This window comes from Sturnus vulgaris, chromosome 2 (assembly GCF_052056855.1).
Source record: "Sturnus vulgaris isolate bStuVul1 chromosome 2, bStuVul1.hap1, whole genome shotgun sequence".
Classification (NCBI taxonomy): Eukaryota; Metazoa; Chordata; class Aves; order Passeriformes; family Sturnidae; genus Sturnus; species Sturnus vulgaris.
This window is the reverse complement of record NC_142244.1, coordinates 80,929,019-80,948,889: the sequence shown is the minus strand read 5'-3', so window position 1 is coordinate 80,948,889 and position 19,871 is coordinate 80,929,019. Positions and strand designations below refer to the sequence as shown.

General features: G+C 37.1%; 1 protein-coding gene across 2 annotated transcripts in view; it reads left to right on the top strand.

The window, feature by feature from the left end:
• TMTC4 (transmembrane O-mannosyltransferase targeting cadherins 4) overlaps positions 1–19,631 on the top strand; it is a 54,004-nt gene extending 34,373 nt beyond the window's left edge. Inside the window, exons 12-18 of one of the 2 annotated variants that reach the window (XM_014873354.2) lie at positions 7,317–7,396; positions 7,569–7,676; positions 7,800–7,941; positions 8,653–8,767; positions 9,262–9,374; positions 15,487–15,556; positions 16,075–19,631. In XM_014873354.2, the coding sequence (XP_014728840.1) occupies positions 7,317–7,396; positions 7,569–7,676; positions 7,800–7,941; positions 8,653–8,767; positions 9,262–9,374; positions 15,487–15,556; positions 16,075–16,226 (780 nt within the window). In that variant the 3' untranslated portion in view covers positions 16,227–19,631. The remainder of the gene's footprint in view (positions 1–7,316; positions 7,397–7,568; positions 7,677–7,799; positions 7,942–8,652; positions 8,768–9,261; positions 9,375–15,486; positions 15,557–16,074) is intronic. The other variant, XM_014873353.2, reaches the window with a different exon arrangement.
• Positions 19,632–19,871: the final 240 nt, after the last annotated feature.

Below are 19,871 nucleotides of genomic sequence, written 5' to 3'. Positions count from 1 at the left end.
TTCTAATCTTTTTTTTCTTTAAGTGTTTTGAAATTTGGGGTCAAGGAGGTGTTATGCATAGTTAATATATTGTGCTACAGTGTTATTCACAGTCTTGCTTGGTTCAGGAATGACATTGACATGTCAGACATCTAAATTACAGTGGCAGCATAGTCAAAATACCAGAAAGTGCAAATTACAATATTGTAATTCAGAACTTGGAGGTGGGAGTGGGGAGGTGAGGGGAAGGGGAGAATGCACTTCAAGAAAGGCATCAAGTCAAATTGGATGTACTGCTAATAAAATCTATTTAGAAGAATTGTGTGTATAATTGCAAGTTATTGCAACAAAAATATCAAAACAAGGCTAGTAAGTTGTAGCGATGTATTCAAACTGAAAAATGTCTACGCTGTTTTTAGAATCCTTTCTGTGTACCTTCCAGTGGTATATAAAGCCAGCACAGCTGAGGGACAAAGCAGCATATCATCAGTGCAATTGCAGGATGTGGGAGTAAAATCTTGCTCCCACTTCTGCTTTTTTCAGCAGCTGAGCGGGCTAGACTCTTCAGACATGGGCACTGAGGAAAACTGCAATTTTCCCTGCAGGCTTAGTGAGGGAACAAGTGAGATGGTGGGACTGGATAGGATGTTTCACTGAGCTGAGCAGCAGTGTTCAGCATCGGAGACTGACTCCAGCCTCCAACAGTGGTGACCTCCACAGCAGTCCTTTGAGCCAAGAGTGTGATGTGTTGGAGCATATCACTGAGCCCTGATGTTGTCTGAATTTTAGTAAAGAGACTCTTTGAAGAGCCTGAGAGTGGGAATGTGCAACTTTTCAATAAAAATACATTGATGTTTTAAAAGATTAGATTCCTTTAATCTAGAGTGGTATCTGGAAAATACCAATCAAGACATAGGGTTTGAAAAGGATCCTGTGAGCACTCAACTTCACAAAGAGAATGATAAACTTAACATTTACTGGAATAGAAATATGCAACTGTGAGCTGTAAAAATCATTTATGGCCAATATTTGCTACATGGTGGCGTCTTTCAGTAATCTGAGATTTTAATACATAGGAAAGAGCTGTTGTATTTTATTGTATGGCAGTGGTAGGCAACCATCTTCTTTTTAATGATGACCTCAGTATATCTTGTCTTCTGGATGACAAGCACATACTATAAATGGAGCAAATGCAATCTGTTTTCTTTGTGTGTAACTCCATCCATCTGCCATGGTAAGAGTGCTTTAGACAGATCCACACTCTTTGCCTGTGCTCCAGGCTCCTTGGACTGCAGCCATGCCTGGCTGGGAAGCTGTGTAGCTGTGCTCCCACAGTACTGTGCTTGAGCCGATAAGCTGTGCACAAGCTACTGAACTAACGCAGCTGGTTTAAAGCCAATGAATGTACAGGCAAAATGAGCTTGTGTTTGTCAACACTGGGCACTGTAGACATGCCTGAGCTGTATTTCTGCTGGTGACAGCTTGTGCAAGTGGAAAGCATGGAGACGTGAACAGGGAAAGGATTGTAGGCTCACATTCCAATTTTGCTGAAGGATGTGGCTTTGAAATCACACTAGTAGGGAACTTTTCTAAGCAGGAACATTAGAGAGTCCATGTATGAGAGCCTATCTCTTGTTTTCTTTATGAACTCAGCTATATTTATGTAATTTTGACAAAGGTAAATGTAAAAATTTGAACCAAGGTTTGCTCTGATCTTCAGTTGTCCTGAAATTCCAGGCTTCCTTTAAAAATTGCTCCACAGGACTTGCTTTCAGTGACCCATTTATTTCAGTGGGAGGCTGGTGCAAACCATAGAATGACACATAGATAATAGCTTTATCTTGTTGTTCCTGAAACATATTAAATATCTGTAATGTGGTCATGCTTTACTTCCATTATGTAGCAGGATCTCAAAATCTCAAATCCTCACTAGCAGAAAAAGCTGTTCATGTTTTGTCGTACAGGTCCTTCCAATTCCAAATTGTCTGTGTGGGAAGCACAGAGTAAACTTACCCTAATTCTAAATAACAAGTAGTAACAGCACTGCCTTGCCTAATTTCAAGACTCATTTCTTTAACCATAGATAAAAATGAGGAAAATGCATTAAATGAGATTGTCTGGTACAGTAGTGAATCTGGTGCCTTGAGTGGTGACACATCTGGATCAAGAGGATGACATTTAAGATCAACTTTAATAAACGTTGCTCAGTGACATTAAAATTTATTAGAAATAATCAGGTACCATAATGAAGCTACAAATATTTTGACCTCTAAAGAAGTTCCCAATACAGATTTTTAAATGCTTTAAATATTTTAAAATTTATTTTATTTTATATATATATATATACACACACATATGTCTTATCCATATTGGTTGAGTAAGTGGGGTTTTTTAACAAGTGTGTTACAGATCTTGGTTAAACATGTCCAGGAGCATGTCACACATTTGAATTTGTGTGGCCCTGCACTCAGGTTGGTTTCAAAGGTCATTAGACTGAAACAGTACACATTTTTAATACATTTGGCAGTATTTTCCTTAGTTGAACAGGAGGTGCCTGTATATTGATTCCATTTTTCCTACCACTTTTTTCATACTGTATGGATTGGATTCTTCTCCTGGGGAGAAGCAGCTGTTTCTTTCAGTATGTGGTTCCTCACCTTGGACTAAATGACAGACATAAGTCAGAAGGACTGTATCCTAGATTTCTGTCTTTCTCTCCAATGATAAAAGAAGTTCTGACAACTAGAGCAGATATAGATACATAAGATTATGTGAGATTTTTACCCTGTCCTACTGCTGTTCACTATTCCTAGACATTGCTGGATTGTTCCTCACCTTCTGAAGTCATTACACATTGTTTCTTTTAATTTTAAAGATTATTCCCAAAATGCTCATCTTGCTGCCTCTTATTTTTTTTTTTTTTTGCTGTTGGAAATGTTTGCACTGTTGGAAGAACTGAGTTATTTTTTCTCAGCTTTTAGAAAAGCCATAGCAATTAAGAATCCAGAGATGGTCTTTATTCCTGTATGACTTTCTCTCATTGATTATCTAAATAAATAATTGAAGTTATACTGTTATATACATAGGAAATAGTCAGCATTTTTCTTTTCCTAGGTTTGAAATAACGGATTTTAAATTATTGTAAATTGTTGTTATTTTGTACGTAATCTCTACATTCTCCTTGCTACTGGCTTTTCTATAAAGGATAGAAATTAATAAACACAATTTTTGAAAAGCTATTTCAGTGACAACTTTCCTGCGATAATAAGCCAGGAAGTTAAAATACACCCAACACAATACTACTAACTATCTGCCTTGACACAGCAGAGTAAGTAACTTCAAAATTTGTGCTTTATGCAAACTGCAGTCATTATAGATAAAGTTGTCAGAGACGAGCTATGTTAATACTGAAAAGGTACAATAAGTTGCTGAGATTGGTTTCCATACTTTCTTAAGAGGTCCTGTAAAACCTCTTTGTTACAGAGCAAGATTTAATGCTGCCTGAGGATCTGATCTTTGATCCTTAAGGAAGCTGATTTAGAGGGCATTTCTTATAGATATTGAGATTTTTTTCTTTATGCTATATATTAAAATAGAATTATCTTCTGAGGAATTTAAGTGAAGTGCTGTAGGCTATGTATATATGGGCTATTTGCACTGTTTTGCCATCATTTTAGATGTCAATTTTTGTGTATACATGCAGTCATGCAGAAGAACCTTTAGACAACATTAGATATACAAACAAGATGTGAATATCAAAAAAGCTTTGTTTTATTATTATTTAGAAAACAGAGTTTTAGTAGTAGAAGAAAGAGAAGATTAATGACAGGAGCTGGCATTGAACAGAGGCATCTGCATGTTCCTGGAGAAATTTTGACATCTGTGCTTTGCTTTCATCCTTTTCAGCAAATGTTCATATTTGCTGAAAAAGAGATTATATAAGCAGCTAGGAAGAAAGAGTAAAATTGGTGATAATAGCAATGCTCCAGCTGAGGGGTTGAACCTCCTAGAAGAGGATATTGCATTTCAATTACTTCCTGTTCTGCTTTGAGGGAAAACAAAAGCAAAAAATCAGTCTGGCAATAATTTAATTTCTGTACAGGAAAATATTTTTTTCTCTCCTTGTTTAAATTTAACATTTAAATAAGAGTTCAAATACTATGTATATCTGGCACAGAATAATGTACAGTGCTTTGTCTTTTTTATACTGGCTTCTTAGGCTAATTGAGGTATTGAACAGATAAATATATAGAGCCTATTGCTTGACTAGGCTCTGGTGCCATGGTTATGTTAACTTAACACATGCCTGTTGAGAGAGAGTAGGTTCTACCCTAGGGTATTTATACCTGATCTCTTAGATTTCAGAGAATACTATGTTGTTATGCATCCCTGAGAAATGCTCCTTTTAGAGCTATTACTGTAAGGCAATTGCCTGTCTAAGATTGATAAAGGATCATCTGGGTATAATATAATACGTCACTTCCAGTTAATATTTAATCATTTAATAATGAAGGGCTCTTCAATGTTTAACCAGGAAAGGAAAATCTTCCCTCCCAGGCTGGCATGCACAATATCTGTCAAAAACAGAAGAACCACACCTCTAGAGATGAAATTTTAAACAACTCACTGGCCCCTCATTATTACAGACCAGATTCTTCCCGCCCATTGGCACACAGACAGCACTTGTGTCCCCGTGTTGTGCAGGAGAGTCACAGCCTTGTGCTCAGCAGACTGCAGGTGGTTACTGAGTGAGCTAAAGGCTGACCTTGGCATCTGTCTGCTGTGGCCACTGCAGAGAGACACAGCTGGATGGTAGAAGTAACCTGCACCTCTCAAATGACTGTGTGTGCCTGGAAACCCTTTGCTGCTTCTGTTCTTGAGAGCAGCATGTTACTGCATCTTATAAGCCATTGCAGAACTGGTTTTGTCGTTGGATATTTATGGGAGGCTGGGCACTTCTTTTGGTATGTTTGGTTTCAGGCTTTTTTCCTCTTCCCTTCTTTGTCACCACCATATTAAGAGGAACTAAAGCTAAAATTTCATTGCAAGGGAAATCAGAAAACTTACATACAGCAAGCCCTTCATTTTTGGGGGTATTGTATAGAAACATAATTTCCTTTCACACAGGAGCTATAGCTGAGGATAAAAGAAATACACCATTGAAAATTATAATAGTTTATTTAAGGATAGTTGTGCTATCAGTTTTAATAGACTATAGGACATCTTTTTAGTTCAATTCACAAAACGTACATGTGCACTTAATATTTCATTTGCTGTTTTGACTTGAGAGAACTGAGATCTCTCAGTTTTCTTCAGACTGCACAGTTCTGTCTACATGAGAAAAATATTCTTGCTGCTGGTACTTTTGCGAAAAAAATGAATGTGAAGATACTACATGTTAAAAATAATATCTGTGAAAAATGGAAAAGTGAAGTGCTGTTTCCTAACACAGGATAGCTGACGTGAGAAAGACTAAGTGGTTGGTGCACGCCAAGATTTTTCTCATTTGCTCTGTCCAGTCTTTAGTCAAATTTCATTTTGTAAAGCTCCTTAAAGAGTGAAATTGAATCAAGTTAAATATAATTTTGTTTGCTGATATTGAAGTGTAAAGTGATGTACTTCAAGGGCTAACATCCAGTATTCAGTGAACTCTTTAACTGTTTCTTCTGTGTTGCCACAATTTATCTTTTATCTAGGTAAAATTTGACTATGTGAACTTCAACATATATAATCAGAGCAATCCAATTTGATAAGAACGTTACTGTTCTGAAAAATTTCTGGAAGAGATATAGAATTCAGTCATGAGAAACATCTTTCAGGGTACTTCATTTTACTTTAATGACTCCTGGAAAAATGCTTCTCTTTTTGTCTTTTTTGACACTGTCAATGGATCTTCATTTGGTTATTTCTTCATGTAAATATACCATTCTGTTGCTCTGGGCCTTGTCATATTTTTATGAATGTACAGTACAGTGCCAGGATATTTTTCTTTGTGGAAGCTGTGCTAGAACTTTTTCTTCGTGGAAGCTGTGTTTTTATGGGATGCTGAATTTGTGTGCTATTTTCTATCTTACAGTATAAGGAGCTGCCTCTGTGCATGCTCAGTAAGCTTTATAGCATCTCTGCTCTCCTTAAAACCAGTGAAAATACTTTTTCTCCCATTTGAGAAAGCATGGATAATGTCCTTAACTTTATTTGTTGATGGTATGTTGCTGCATAGTTACAATCATATAGAGATGAAATTCAACAGTTAAATACCATAACAACTAGGCTCCAACAATCATGTGTGCTGGATCAATAGGTCCCAAATAATGTGCCAACTGCAATTAGGATTTTTCAGTTAATGGACACATCAGATAAAATCCTTTTTTGAATGCAAAAGATGAATTAAACTTACCTAATTGCATTACAAACCTATCTTTTTGGACTTCAATCTGAAGTTATTCCTGTATAGTGTTTTGAAATTAGATTTTCAAAGTTTGGAAAAAATTTCCACGTGTTTGTTTTAGATGAAGTATATACAATTTGACTTCAAATAGTAAAGTAATCTAAATAATGAGTCCTGATCTGGGTGCTGAGAAATCTCTTTTCAAGGGTCAGTACTCACAGTACTTTATGACCAGGTAACATAATTTTCTGAGATTTGTCTTGAAGTGGGATTTGAGATGTCTTCCAGCTCGCATTTGTCCTGAAATATATTTATTCCTGTTTAGTCTTGCCATGAATTAGGTTAACATATCTTCTCCCTGTAGTCTGAAAGCTCTAGATCCCTCCTTCATTCTTCAGTTTTTAACAGGCAAAGTCTTCAACATTTTGCTATACATATTATTTCAGAAATGTCCTTTGATACATTTTTATCCTAAAACAATAATTGTGCCTGTTACCTCTTGTTTGGGTTTTTTGTGAATGTTGAGTTTCATCTAGTTTATGCTATAACGAAAACAAAATTTGATACATTGCTGTAGTGTGTTCCTTCTGCTATGATAGATTTGATATGAGTCAAACTTTCTCTTGCCTGGCAAATAAATGAGATTAAGAGCAGGCAGTCTCCATACAAAGTGCCTTGTGAAAGGTGTGGTGATCTCATTTATAAAACTCGGAAGTGAATAATCTCTCTTAAATAGCTGGAATAGGTAAGGTGATCTATACCTCAGATTTTGTCTTACTGTCATCATTGTCTGAATTATCCAATGTTAAAGTATCAACCTACACCAAAAGCCAGCAGTGCATGAGACAAGTGCTGACTGTTTCTTTTTGGAAAAATAATTTTTAGCTACTTGGTTCCACAAAATACCTGACTGTGTGGCATCTGGTGGAATATCCATCTGTCTTTTCAGGTGCACTACAACGTTGGCAAAAACCTGGCTGACAAAGGAAATCAAAGTGCTGCAATCAAATACTACAGAGAAGCTGTAAGGTATTAGAAATTTTACTGCTTTAATGATCTGTCCTAAAATTGCTTTCATGTTTTACATTAAGAAAATGCTTAGGTATTCATTTTCATGTTCTGCAGCATTGCAGAGCTAGCAATTTGCATATATTAATACATGTCTGTACATAATAATAATCTCTTAAATCTTAAATTTTAGGTTGAATCCAAAATATGTGCATGCCATGAACAACCTTGGAAATATTCTGAAAGAAAGAAATGAGCTCCATGAAGCAGAGGAGTTGCTGTCCTTAGCTGTACAAATACAGTATGTTTAGACCAATGCTAAGCAGTGTTTTGCACCAACTGATCCAAAATGATGCAATAAGATCTTGTGTTTCAAAGGCTTAATTGTCCTCCTGTCTTGCTATTTTTTTCCCAATTTGCCCAGACCTGATTTTGCTGCTGCATGGATGAATCTAGGAATAGTGCAGAACAGTTTAAGAAGGTTTGAAGAGGCAGAGCAGAGCTACTGGACAGCAATTAAACACAGAAAAAAATATCCAGATTGTTACTACAATTTAGGGCGGTTGGTAAGTGCTTTTGAATAAATTATAGCTATGACTGGAATCTGCATGTCTTTCTGTGTGTGTGTGTGTATATATATATATATATATATATATATATATATATATATATAAAATTTATATAATTCTGCTGTAATGTTAAAAGTTGACAATTATCCCAGTTTGCTTATATTGTATTTTAGGGTGATTTCATGCTTTTCCTATTGTTTTCCCAGTACACTTCCTTGCATACAACCTTTGGTAATCCTACTTTATTAAATAAAGAAGTATAAATAAAAATACAGTGTACTAAATTATTTTTCCAAAAGGTATTACTAATCATTTCCCAATATTAGACTGTTTTGCATTCATTAGTATATTGTTAGCTACTAGAACTATGCCGAAAAATTCGAATTAGATTTTTGGAAATATGTACATTAAATATTTACTAAATCTCTTGTGTAGATTTCTAAATTATGTGCTGTTTCTTTTCCTTATTCTATTGGTACACGCATATTTGAAGACAAGCCTCGCTTCCAAAGAAAAGACGAGGAAAATTAGGATATAGCATTCTTATCTTCCATGCTACAAGAGTATTTCTTTTACGTTTATTTTTGTCTACAAAAATAAATCCTACTAGAAAGGAGCAAGACATTAACAACTCTTTATTGTCTTTAGTGAATGATAGGAAAGTAAAGCAAGTAATAGCAAAATTACTGGATTTTTCTTTTGCTTTAGTACGCAGATCTGAATCGCCATATAGATGCATTGAATGCATGGAGGAATGCCACAGTCCTGAAACCAGAGCACAGTTTGGCTTGGAACAATATGATAATATTGCTTGATAACACAGGTAAAGGTCTATTTGAATATTTTAATGAGTAATTCCATGTCTTGAAAAACTTAAACCTTGATCTGTTTTTATCTAGAAGGTTCTCTACCTCTTCTTTGGCTACCAGAGGCTAATAGTATAAGAATGCCTTCTGACTCAGTGATTTTAAAGCATCACTTGAAACCCAGCCCATAAATACAATTTCTGATACTTACTTGAAATGCCATCATTGTACAAGCATGTTTGTATTATAGATTAAATTCCAGAACTTTTTAATCTCTGCTTTGTTGTTCTTCTGAAGTGTTATGTGTTGAACAACAAAATGAAGATATTCTGTTGCCTTAGTCTGAAGGATTTTACATTTGTGTGTCTATGTGTTTGTGTGATTCCTGGTTTTCTCTAAAAAAAATTATGCAGTCAGCTATTTGTAAAATATGTGTGCTTGCATCATGAAAAGTAACTAATAAGGCTATGTTAAAACATGCTTTCTCTTTTTCTGCTACCTGGGCTCCCAGGCAATCTAGCTCAAGCAGAAGCAGTTGGAAGAGAAGCCCTGGAATTAATACCTAATGATCATTCCCTTATGTTTTCCTTGGCTAATGTACTGGGGAAATCACAAAAATATAAGGTAGGTAACTAGAGCTTTTTGACTCTTTGGGTTGGTTTAGTTGGTTTTTTTCCTTTAATTAAACTCCATCTATGTTTTTTGTAGAAAACATTTGAGGAGATCATTGTGGACAATGGCTTAGATAATCTGTTTAAAATGTTCCAGTGCCCTTTTCTATCACTGTATTGGTGTGTGACTCTGTATTGAGCTTATCCCTTCTTATTTTAGATGCTTGGGTTACAAATGTTGCTGCCCTACACTGTATCAGTGGTCAGTGGAGAGAAATAGGCTCTTAAGCACACTAGAGGGCAGTTAGGGTCTTGTGTTTCTTCACTGCTGAGGGAGACAGCCTGCATTGAATTAGAAACCTTGTTTCAGGGACTCAGATTAGATAGGACAGGCTAGTCCTTGTGCTTTTGCTATGTATTCTGTGAATATATACATATATAGATAAGAATTCTAGCCTTTTTGTCTCAAACACAATCTAAAGTCCAGTAATACCAGTTTGTTAATCCAAGATTGAGGATGGGATACCTGGCTGATCTCCGAATACTACAAGAGAAAGTACATACATTGCTCAGTGTACTGAAATTTCTCTTGGATATAGTGGACCAGCCTGTGAGTGGTACCTCAGCATTAGCTACCTTTATTTGCAAGTAGTAAATGTAATGAAACTGATGAGAATTACTTGTTTTCCAAAGGGAATTGTATAAGCAAACAGAGAATGAATCATACACATTTAATATAGTTAATTGTTTAAACTGAGTCTATAATCAGTGATTTATGTATGTGATATGGACAAATTAATAATCAAGTTCTTGGTGTTCCTTAGAAAAATATCATTTACTGAACCTTTTTTAGGGTTTTTTAGGCTTTTAAGGGGTTTGATGTATTTTTGATAGTGATAATGTTAACAGCACTGCAGGAACATCCTCATTTATATACAAAACAAGAAGATTCTATGATATGAAACTTGACAAGACGAAATAGCCTAAGTTGCACCAAGAAAGGTTTAAATTAGATATTAGGAATTTTTTTCACAAAAGGGGTTGTAAAACATTGGACCAGATTGCCCAGGAAAGTGGTGGAGTCACCATTCCTGGAAGTGTTCAGAAAATGTACAGATATGGCACTTGAGGACATGGTTTAATGGTGAACATGCTGGTGGTGTGGGGCTTGCAGTTGGACCTCATGAGCTTAAAGCTCTTTTCCAAATTTTAACAAGTCCATGATTTTCAAAATAGATGCATTTGCCCAGAAGTTACTGTGATTACTTTTATTTCTACAGTATTGTTCAGCTGTGGAGTCCTGAGCTGTCCACATGTGAGGCCAGGGCCTGTGATAACCCATCACTGGCTTTTGTTTGCATCAGTGATGCTGTTAAACACCCTGTTACTCTTTTTCTAGATTGGCTGGGATTTTTCCTGGACATTCTAATTCTATTCTCTCTCCACCTGAGACTTGGAAAATATATATTTTAGGTTAGTTTAACAAAGTTCCAGAAGGGTACAAATTAACATCCAGAATGCATAAGGTATGAGATTATGGAGGAGGTAATTGCTAGAATTATTTTGGTGAGTCAGGCCTGTGGAAGAATAGAGGATTTTTTAGTCATTCATCAGGAAGAATATGTAGCTTGACAGAATAAAGAGCATTCATAATGAAATAAAGTTGAAAAAATAAGTTGAAAACAAGCTAGAAAACTTTTCCAGGAGTAGGAGAGACGAGTCTGTCTTAGTGGATTTAAAAAATAAAAAAGAAGATAGTGGTTTTGATTGCCAGCCCTGAAAGGTGGTTATGCTGCAGGAGAACGTGTTGGAGACAAAGCAGAAGTAAGAGTAGGGGAAAGTGCAGCTTTTAAGTCCACATTTTGAAAAAAGCAAAAGGAACAGTGGAGCCCAGGAAAAAAAGCAGAGTGCCAGTGAATGTTTTAATAATTCAGTATGGAGTAGTAGGTTTGTGCACAGCTTAACTAGTCACTTAAAACTGATGGGTTATAACAAGGAGAGCAAATTAAGGGAATTGGAAAGTGGGCTCACTTGCAAAGGTTGAGCTCAGCAGCTGTATTTGGCATTGCCTGGAAAGAGGAGATGCAGATTTGTTTGTAATGGGAGAATGCTTACTGACAAAAAAAAAAACCATGAAAAATTCAGATTTCTTGTCCACCCCCTCACCATGTAAAAACAGAGAAGTGGATGGCTCTTCAAGGATTTTTATTGAATGGAATTGGAGGGGAGGAATGGGGGATGGAGACTATAAAGGTGATGGAGATAATTTTCAGAGTGCTGCCTGGCTGTGTCTGATGTGTTGTATAACCTCAGGCATTTAATTTATTAGGTTACTCGTTATGTGTCTGTGTAAAAGTTGCTGCTATGTTGGCTCTGTTGCCACGAAGGAAGATTTGTTCTGGGGTTTTTTGTTATTTCCTATTTTAAAAGACATTGAGTCAAAAAGGTTTTATTTTGTTGTGAGAGATTTCCTTCCAATAAGCACACAACATTATCCTCCTTCCAATAAGCACACATTTTCCTTCAGTTTCAAATCCACTTTGATTTTCAGCAGAAGATAGGTTTCCTACGTCACAAAAAAAAATTTAAAATGGCCCTTTATTTTTTGTTTGTATCTAGTGATGAATGATTTATTGTTCCAGAGAGAAAAGGGCATAGAGGATGTGCTGTTTCTGTGGTTTTGTTTGGGTTTTTTAATTAACATCTGTTATATCAAGTTAGATTCTCCTTTAAATGCTTGTTCTTATCTCAATTGATGAAGAACCAAGCTATCTTTAGTTCTTTGAAAAAGATGTGTGCTATATTGTTGTTATATATACATCCATGCTTTTTCTGTAAAAAGTGCAATAAATTGAAACCATTCAGCATTTTTTTGTATTTGAAATAATGCCAGACTACAATTTTGTGGCCCTGGCAGCAGATGGAATGCAGTGTGCTTATCCCAAGACTTTGCTATATGCAAGCTGCAACTTTCTTGGAAATACTTGAAGATTTGGCAAGATGCAGCAATTTGAAATACCACTCATGTACTGGAATGTATATTTACTCCATATATCCACAGTAATACGAATATGATGCACCTTAAATTGCCTTTAATCAACCACTATGCTTCTACTAACTGCTGAGCAAAGTAGTGGTGATAAAAATATTCTCAGCATGGAGTTGAAGACGTATGGTAATGGCATCCAGCTCTTGAATATCTATTTCATTAAATTGTCTGGAATCTCATTGCACATGTTGTCCCACTGTGCTTCAGCAGTGAAAGGATGCAAGTCTGTACATTAGGTGCTCCTCCTTTGTGTAAGTGGCAACTTTGAGGCATAAGGCTGATTTAAATGGTCAGCATATCTTTCATTTTGATTGCTGTTAACCTGCCCAGTGAGAAAAAAAAATTACTAGATCAAAATACTAAAATTTGGAGTGGGAAAAAACACAACTTTTTGGGACTTGAAATTACTACTTGAAATTACTACATGGTTTCAAGTGCCAATTCACTGTTGATTTTTAGGAGTGGAGAGCTGTATGAAAAGAGTGGGTTACCTTACACCACTTGCCAAATTTTTGAGTCTCAGTAAGTTTCTCAGGTGATTGAGAAACATGGAAATAATGAATAATTTTGCGTGGAAATGACATCTAGACATCATCTAGTCTAACCCCTAACCCAAACCACGGCCAGTTCTAGTTGAATCCTAAATCTCTGTGAATAGAGATTCTATAACCTCTCTGGACAGCATCTTTCAATGCTTGACCAACTTTATGATAAAAAAAAAAAGATGTTTTCTTTAATTGGCATTTCTTTTATGCCACCTTCATCCATTATGTCTCATTCCATCTCAGAGATATGTGAGAAGAGTGTATTTCCATCTTCTCTGTATTATCTCATCAGGTACTTGTAGGCAGTATCTTAATCTTCTCTCCTGAAGGCTGAAAAGATCCAGTTCTCTCAGTTGTTCCTTGCACGTCTTGTGCTCCAGCCCTGTACCATCTTGGTGGCTCTCTGCAAGACTCACTGGAGTATGTCTGTGTCCTCCTTGTAATGGAGACCCCCAGCCTGGGCACATACTCCAGGTGTGGTCTCAGAAGTGCTTATCAAAATCACATGGCCACCAGAGGTCCGTTCCAGCCTCAACCATTCTGTGATTCCTGCTAGTCTGTTTCTCTGTCCTGCCCAGGTCCCTCAAAATAGCTGTTCTCCCTTCCAGTGTATTTCTCACTCCTTCCTCTTAGGTGCTATCTATAAAGTTTTAAAACTGTATTCAACTTCAAATGGCACCTGCTCGTGCCATAGGAAGGCAATGCTAAAAATTGCACTATGGAGTCATATACCCTAAATTTGCAAACATCTGGTTCCCTTGTTTACTCCTATCAGGAGAAGTATTCCTTCTCCTGAAACAAAATCAGAATCACAGAATGGTTCGGGTTGGAAGGGACCTCTGGAGATTGTCTCATCCACCCCCCTGCTAGAGCAAGTTCACCTAGAGCAGGTTGCACAGAATCATGTCCAAATAGGTTCTGAATATCTCTGGGGAAGGACACTCCACAACCTGTCTAGTCAATCTGTTCCAGATCCAGTACTGTAACCTGCACAGGAAAGAAGTTCTTCCTCATGTTCAGGTGGAACTTCCTGTGCATCGGTTTCTGCTCATTGCCTCCTGTGTTGTTGCATGGCCTGAATGAGAAGAGCCTGGATCCATCCTTTTGGCACCTTCCCTTCAGATGCTTAGACATTGATGAGGTGTTCTCTCATCATCTTCATAGCTCTCCACTGGACTAGCTCTGAGAACCCTATGGTTTGTAATTTCCTTGACTGGTGGAGATGAAGGCACTTTCTGCATGAGTCTCTCCTTCTTTAAGAATGGCAGCCTCAGCTGTGCTCAGCAATGCTTTTAGTTTGGGTTTGAATTTGGACATACGGAGAGGCTCTTAAGTCACTCAGAGCTGAGTGACTCAATCTTGACATCAGAAATTTCTTTTCCCCTGAAGGGACCCTTACAGAGAGTTATTTCATGCTTGACATGAGAGGATGGTGGAACCAAAAATCTGGCTGACAGGTTTTCTTTTTCAGTAGAGCCTGTGTTTTATTTTAAGCAGTGAAAGCTTAGCACAAAGGAAAGGACTTTTCTCCATGTTACTGTTCTCACATACCTCAGACAGCAACTATGTGCATTCAGACGGAAGCTTACCACATTGAGGTAATTTTATCTTCAGGTCATTTGCATCGAAACTGAATGAACAACTTTCACTAAAGCACAGTACAGCATAGAAATCTATGTAAAATTTGCTCTCAAGTATTTAAACTTGCATGTCAGCGAGTAAATATGCTCCATTTGGATTGGGGGGGGTGTGACTTCTTAAACTTGTGCAGGAAATATGCTCTGGGAAAAAGGTACCAATATTAGCAGCTAGTTTGAGAAAATTGAATTGTTTTAATTAGAGAATAAATTTAGGAGTAAATTATTCTCTGAATATTAGGTGAGGGAACTGAGGTCTTCTAAGAAGGACTCAGATATCAAGAGTCTTAAGAGTACACATTACAAGTAGTAATACAGAGAAGATAACTGGTGAGGAAAATGTGAAGGATGTTGCACAGAATGATATGATTTGGAATGATTTTTTAATTGAAATGTACTCAGCTACTCTTCGTGGGGAACCACACTGAAACATCTGTGTGAAAAGGATTTACTGGAATGCCCCTATTTTTAATGCTAAAAGTATTGTAAGAGGAAAAGTGTCTATAAGCAGTTTGCTTAGATACCAAATTACGTTTCCTTAATTTGATTACATAAGTAGGGAAAACTTCAGCAGGTAGTGTTTGAAAATACTGTAACTATTTAAAAAAAGGTACTTTAGGTAAAGAGTAAACTTCACTAGTGCTTAATAAATTTCTGCTAAAATAACAGCAGCCTATGGAAACATTACATTTATTTGTAGCATTACTGTCTTCAGGGGGCTGTAGCCACCTAAGCTACAGGATCAGACTCAGGCTCAGGATATTTATATGGTGGTATCATATAGACATGGCATAGTTTTGGAGGGTTTGTAATTACAGTGGTGAGTAAATTTGGCATTGTTTTATACATATGAGAATGGACTTTCCTGATAACCTGTTATTTTAAATTATCCAGGAATCTGAAGCTTTGTTCCTCAAGGCAATTAAAGCCAATCCAAATGCTGCCAGTTATCACGGTAATTTAGGTAAGAGCCTTTCTAACTCTTATCAGCTGTACTGTTTATTTGCTTCATATTCATTGTGTTTAAAAAGAAAAAGCCATCTTTTGAGCCTTCTTCCTGCTGGGCAGATTTCTATTTTACTTCCCAGAAGAACTGCCAGCCAGAAGAACAGGGCACTACAGCCAGAAAAGCTGTCACACGATATGACAGATCAAGAGGGCTGCACAATCCAGCCCAGAGGTAGCTGCACTTTAGTGTCTGCAAATTGGTTCATTTATGCTATGCTTGTAACTCGCAATGAGCTCACCAGATAAGAGCTGCCATTTATGGCTCCATTGTAATTCATTCCTTCATCATTCCCATGCCAGTTCTGCTCCCAGGCTTTGCTCCTGCATTTGGCAACAGAACAAGCAGCTACTGTGCCACCAGCCAGTGACAGACCCTCGCTGGAAACAAATACTTCAATGTTGTTCTCCAAGTGATTGGCAAGATTGTACGTTATTCAGCAATATTGCTAATGAAATTCCCCATTGATGTTCCAGCTGTGCTTTATCATCGCTGGGGAAACCTTGACTTAGCGAAGAAGCACTATGAAGTCTCTCTGAAGCTTGATCCCATGGCACCAGGAACCAAGGAAAACTACAACCTCTTAAGAAGAAAACTGGAGCAGTTGCAAAAGAAAGGCGGTGCCTGATGTTCCTTTTCAGGTTGCCTGTGCATGCTGTTTACGACTACTGTTACATGAGTACTCTTGACCATGTACAGGATTCAGTTATCTTTTCTCAAAAACAACACCACCAGCACCGCACACTTGAATGTCCAGTTTTGCCCTCCTACAGATCCTAACATTTCAGCTCGAGGGATCATTTTATTTTTACTTGAACTGCTTTTAAAGTCCATTAGGACATTTTTAGAGGTATATAAAAGCAATGCAGATGGAATTTCACAGCATACACTTGTAATTTGATATCTTCATCTTACTTTTTAGTAGCAGGATGAATAGCAGGAGGCAGTTTTATTTCTGAAAGTGATACTTAAAAGTGCAATTTCCTGTTGAAATCCTGATCTTTTCAAGTATGAAAAATATCGGTCCACTTCAGTTTTATTACTGCCTTCCAGTGCCAGTCCTGCAGAGCCAGTGGAAGAATGAATTATCTCCAGCACATCAGTCTGCTCATATAATTTGAGCCCTTATGCTCATTTCTGTCTCCAGCCCATGAAGTGTCAGATTTGTACAGGAGTAAATAAGGGCAAAGATTTGACCATAAATGTCTGTCAGCTAGTGTACTGCTCAGGTATGCTTGAGTGTAGAAAATACTGTTTGATGAAGATGGAGATTTTAGCAAGCAGCTAATGAAAAGAAGGTGAGGCAACAGAGAAGTCAGGTAGAGTTTCTGTTCTTGCAGGCAGCCTCATCTGCCACAGACAACATGGACAACGAGTCAGAATTGCTTAGCTCCTGTGGCAAGGTCAGTGGTTTAAATACAGTATAGTGTAGGGGCTAATTGCTGTGTTGTCAGGCAATTCAGTGCTTTCTGGTTAAGGACATTACACCTTTCAGCTCCTATATTGCTGGGGAATAAAGAGAGAATTTCTGTGGAAAAGTAACTGTGCAGAAGACCTGACCTTGGCTGTTGATCTGTTACCTGCAAGAACTTGGCTTCACCTTTGTCTCCCATGGGTCATGTGTTTGCTGAAGGGGCAGATAAATAAGCATAGCTGTTAATGCATAAACTGAGCACATTGATGTGGGATGATTCAGAGGTGGTTTATGTTGGTACCATGTTACCTCTCAAAAGGGGCTATGCTTTAATACACATTTGAACTCTGGCTGTCCAGAGTTGTTTGTTGTGTACTAATATTTACACTCCTGCTTCAGGAAGTAGTCATGTCTGTTTATTTGCTGGTGGTTGGTTTTTCCAGTTTCTTTGGGGTTTGAGATGTTTGGTTTTGTTTGTTTATTTATTTGTTTAATATTGGAAGTTTGCTATTGGATATGAAAGCTGGGGAACTTTACCTGTCTTTCCATATTCCTTTATTCTTGTCATCTATGTCCCCCAGGAGAAATTGATCAGTGCAGTATTTGCAGCTTTCCTAATTTGTCTGTCGATTATTGTGAGACTGTTCAGCATTTTCCACACACAACTCATCTGTGTGTGGAACCACTTAGTGTCAGGGAAATTCCTGCCACAGGACAGGATGCTGTGTGACCTTCTCATCTGATCGCCATAGAACCATTTTACATCTATACCATGTTTTGAACCTCACAGAGGGTACTTTTACATTATAAATTTGCTTAGAAATTACAGTTGTTTCAAGAACTTGGTGTGTTTACAGAGCACACACTGCAATACTGCAGAACTACCAAAGCATCCTCTGACAAAGCTAGCTCAGATACTACAAGTCATGCAGGTACTTTCGTGTACTATTTTTGCCACGCTAACTGTAGATCTAACCAGCAAAGCTGTGGCAGTGTGGTGCTGTCCACAAATTTGGATTTGAATGAACTAACATTGCTACATACTGGTTTTAGTCAAGGTGCCAGAGGTATGTATGTGTGCTCCTCCTACAAATATAGCCTGTTTCTCAGTGGGCCTAATTAGTTCACATAGGTTACAAAGCTGTGGCAATCGTTTCCATTTCTTCCTGGTTTCTGGGCAAAATTTTCAGAAATTTGTTTCTGAATATGACCCAAGCATTCTCTTTGATAAGTATCTGGTAGGCAGAACATTGCACTGCAAGTATGGCTAATCATCTTCCAATGGCCAGCATAGCTAAGTACCAACTTTTGTATCTGAAAGGTGCTGAAATAAATGCACCCTTCAGTACAAACAGCAGGTTCTTAAGGCTTTCCATACATAGCCTACTATTCATCAGATAGAGAGAACACGTAGCTTCCTCAGTCATGAGGAATTAAAGAGTTAGGATCTGGCTGGATGAGCTAATTTATAGCAGAAGGTAAATATGATTACTATAATCAGGTCTTTTCTGTATATTTGGAATATGACGTTCTGAGTTTAAATTATTATTCTCATCATGAAGTCCACATGTGTAGTTTTCCCTGTTGCTTTCCATATCAGCTTTAAAGACATCCAATAGATCAATATTATATATGAGGGATGAATTCTTTCTAGGTCATTATATACCAAAGTTGTAGAAATTCCTCTGTGGAAGTCCTTCTATTCAAGAGTCTTAAGACAGAAGAGACAGACGAACAAATTGGATGTTTTGTTAGTATTTGAAAATGATGCTTACTTTTCAGTACAGACAACATCATTTCTTTTTGATTAGCTTTCTGGCTACCTGCATATATTTTTGTGAGGTTTTATTTGTTTTATACAGTATTTACTGCTATAGAAATTCAATGTGATTGCTTGTATGATGGTAATATGAAGCATACCCATATGTCTGAGTGTAATGTTGAGGCAGAATTCTGTTCAGAAGATGCCTGCTTTTGTAATAAAAACTTCCTTAAGACTTTTAAGAATACTAAATATTTTTTTACTTTATTTTCAGAAATATTTTAAAAGTGCAAACAGTGCAGTGGCTTTTATTAAAATGGTTATAACGTTAACCTTTTTTTGGTTTTTTCATACCATACCTCATATCTGACTCCTGCAACAGTGCAGAACACTCAACTTCAAAGAGAAAAAGGCGTAGAAAAAGTGGGCTTGTACATAACTGTAGTACAAATATTGTCTATCTTTCCAGCATGCTGGATTTTTTTTTCCCATTGCTAATTCCAGAAGATTAAAGTTTCCTTATCAGTTGGCCTGTTTAATTCTCTAGGGAAATTAATATGCCTTTTTTTTTTTTTGAGAAGGATTACTTGTTCAAATACAGTTCTGAGAAATGCAGAATGATTTAATGCACAGAATGGAGTCAGGAAAATAGTCACAATGACTGCTATGGATGTTAAGTCTCTTTTCACCAAAAACTTCCAGTGGAGTTCCTTAACTGTATGTCTCTGTTGTGTCTAGACCAATGCCATGTACATTAAGTTTCCTATTATTTAATTTTATAGTATTTAAACTTCAGAGATGTGGATTGTGTGTGTGTTTATGGGCACTAAGAAATAAAAATCTATAATACTTTTGAATGGTTTGTTAAAAATATTGGGCTTCTTCACTGGGAACCTTTTCCTTCATATTTCAGATACCTGTATCTGAGCTATTCATCCTAGTTCCTCTATATACTCACTGAGGGAAAAAAACATCTTTAGGATGTGAGAAATCGTACTTGAAGGAGACATTCATCTTCACTAACTTCAAAGGGTAACTAAGGTGGTCAGCTCATATACATGAAGAAAAATCTCACTGCTGCTTTCAGTTGAAGTAAC